The following is a 3,195-nucleotide window of genomic DNA, read 5'->3' as shown; positions in this document are numbered from 1 at the left end:
CCCATGATGGCTGAATATGTATGTTACAGCAGTCACATCCTAGAAGATTCTTTTCCATCTTTTAAAGATGAAGAGTGGGAATGCTTTAGTGAAGATGGTGATGTTATCTACAGTTTGAATATGGCCTTGTATAAAATGTGTGTAATTTGCCTTTCTTTCTTTCTTTCTTTCTTTCTTTCTTTCTTTCTTTCTTTCTTTCTTTCTTTCTTTCCTTTCTTCCTATCCTCCTTCCCCTTGTTATTGTCACAGCAGTTAGGCTAAAAGCTTGAGAGCAGCCTAAGGTCACCCAAGGTGAGCTTCATGGCTGAGTGGCGATTTGAACCCTGGTCTTCCGAATCTTAGTTCAACACTCTAACCACTGCACTACACCAGATTTATACACCACTTGAGTGTAAGAAAACTCTAAGCAGTTTACAAATATATATATAAAATAAATCTTTAATGTTGTTTTCCCTATACATATAGGTTTTGGGTTTAAATATTTAAATAAGTAAAAGGTTCACCCAACCTTCTGTGCCTTGCATCCTTTATGGTCACAATAAATGAAAGATAATTTCCCAGCTAAGTTTCCTCATGCAGCTGTTGTAGTCCCCAGGTAGCAAGTTTCTCAAATGCTTGGACCCAAAAGAGAAAGAGGGAGAGAAACTACCAAAATAAACCTTCAAGTCACATGCACATATACACCTCATTAGCAGCCTTAAATACCAGAATCGGTGGGAGGAAACACTTTACTCTCCATTTAGAATCTGAATGTCCTATTGATATGTTCATAGATTCATATAGAAATGCATAGCTTGATGGGTGATCACCACAGCAATTCAGAAGAAATAATGAACAGCAAGGTAATAATCCACCTTTTGCCCTCACCATCTCAATAAAAAAAAATCATCTGAATGACATTTTTTGTGTGAACATATTATATTTTCCCTCTTTTCCCTTTCTGACCCTTTGTTCACCAACTCTCTACTCCATAAATTGACTTTTTAAGATGTAAGTGCAGTTTAAGTTAAGGTGTTATTTGAGAGGGAAAGTGGAGTTTCCTTATCTACATGCAGGGACTAAATATATGGAGGCTAAGATCTTCCAGAAATCTTCCAGCAAAGATTGAAAAGCCATCCATTGGGGATACACTAGCTCCAAATTTCCTTCACAAAAAAGGTGATTGAACTAGACAATGTGTGTGCTTCTAATTAAGAATCATTCAAATCATTACAAAATGTAACAGTTGTAAAGTAACCTAAGTCAAAAATTTTATGTTTAATTTGTAAGATAATTTGTGACAGGTACAATTTTAGGGAGCGCAAAACTGATTAAATGAAAGAATAAGTCTGAAAGAGAGAGAGGAGGAAGTCGATCACCAGAGGAGCAGAAGGAAAACATTTATAGAAACAAGAAAGGGAACAGAAACAAATAAGTCATAAGAAGAAGTTGATAAATTGTAGCAATTCTCAGTTTAGCTAAAAAACACGATAAGACTTATTTTGGAATTTGTATACTTTTTATTTAACTTTTTTTTTGTACTAAAATGTTACTTTCCGATTTCTGATGATGTATGCAAAGATAAAACAATAAAAATGATTATGGAAAAAAAAGAATCATTCAAATCAGACATAAAGTTCTGTTTATATTTTATTTACATTAACTGTCTTGTATCTTTATTCTTGGGGCATGAAATCTAGTTCTTTCAGTCAAAACAGCTGATGAATTTGAAGGAGAGATGAAACTACAGAAATGTTTATGGAACAGTTCCCATATTCCCAGTTCAGGGTTACATTCAGCTATGTGCTTTAAAACATTTTTTGGTACAGTGTTCAGTTCCTCTTTTTACTTCATGTCTTATGCTCAGTGATATTCCTGAGTCATCTTATTGGTCAGTATGGGCAAAAGAGTCCAGATTACATAAGTCTTTGGTCTTATCCAGCAGATTTCTTATGTTCAGGCTCATGCCCTCTAAATTCTATCAGTTCTCTTTCTCCTTCTTCCCACAGGGTAGATAATGTCAAATGACACCAATTTTGTTCTTCTGGGATTCTCTGATATTCGGGAGCTCCAAATTTTACACTTTGTGATGTTTCTTTTGATTTATTTGGCTACTGTCGTGGGAAATCTACTCATAATCATACTCATAACCCTCAACCGTCAACTTCACACGCCTATGTACTTTTTCTTGATGAATTTATCCATCGCAGACATTGGCAACATCTCCGTCAATGTCCCCAAAGCCATGAGCAACTCCCTCATGAACACCAGGTTGATTTCATATCCAGAATGTGTTTCCCAAGTCTTTTTCCTCATCTTCTTTGCAGTGACTGACCTGGGCCTCCTCACAGTCATGGCTTATGATCGATACGTTGCCATCTGCAATCCACTACGATATGAGACAGTGATGAACATGAGAGCTTGCATCCAAATGGCAGCAAGTGCATGGGTGACTGGTTTTTTCTTTGCAGTGTTACACACTGGGGGCACATTTTCCATTACTTTCTGCTCCAACGTTCTCAACCAGTTTTTTTGTGAAATCCCACAATTGCTAAAACTCTCCTGTGATGACAATTATATGACAGAAGTTGGTGTCCTTGTATTTGTTGAATGTGTAGCTTTAGCTTGCTTTATTTTTATAATTTACTCATATGTACAGATCTTCACCAATGTACTCAGAATACCTTCTGTGCGGGGAAGGAAGAAAGCATTGTCTACTTGCTTGCCGCACCTCATTGTTGTCTCCTTATTTATCTGCACTGGCTCCTTTGCCTATTTGTGTCCAACTCAAAAAGCCCCAAAACACCTGGTCATGATGATTTCTGTGTTATATTCTATATTGCCACCCATGATGAATCCAGTGATTTATAGCATGAGAAATCAAGAGATCAGATCCGCACTGTCAAAACTTTTTGGATGAAAACTATGTTCCAAGCATCAGATGACAACCATCATTTTATGATCTAGTGCTACAGTGCTTCATAACTTAAGTTCCTAAGAGAAATATACCCATACTGTATCTATATAACCTATACCTAAAGTTGCCTTAAACTGGGACAGACTACTTGTCTATCCAGCCTCGTGCAATCATATATTATTTCTGCTTCTTTGCTCATCATTGTGTGTGTGTGTGTGTGTGTGTGTGTGTGTGTGTGTGTGTGTGTGTGTGTGAGTCAGATAACATTAGGCAGTGTGACAGAAGCAGCCCAGGGAGCA

At 37.0% G+C, this 3,195-nt stretch overlaps 1 protein-coding gene across 1 annotated transcript; it reads left to right on the top strand.

The window, feature by feature from the left end:
- Positions 1 to 1,996: 1,996 nt before the first annotated feature.
- On the top strand, positions 1,997 to 2,899 carry LOC132592938 (olfactory receptor 14A16-like). Its single transcript, XM_060281183.1, has one exon. The coding sequence runs from the start codon at positions 1,997 to 1,999 to the stop codon at positions 2,897 to 2,899; it is 903 nt and encodes a 300-aa protein (XP_060137166.1).
- Positions 2,900 to 3,195: the final 296 nt, after the last annotated feature.

This window comes from Zootoca vivipara, chromosome 13, assembly GCF_963506605.1.
Source record: "Zootoca vivipara chromosome 13, rZooViv1.1, whole genome shotgun sequence".
Taxonomy (NCBI): Eukaryota; Metazoa; Chordata; class Lepidosauria; order Squamata; family Lacertidae; genus Zootoca; species Zootoca vivipara.
Note: the sequence above shows the minus strand (reverse complement) of the source record. Positions and strands in the feature narration are given on the sequence as shown.

Coding starts and splice junctions, on each gene's coding strand:
- LOC132592938 (XM_060281183.1), top strand. CDS start 1,997: ATGTCAAATGACACCAATTTTGTTCTTCTGGGATTCTCTGATATTCGG.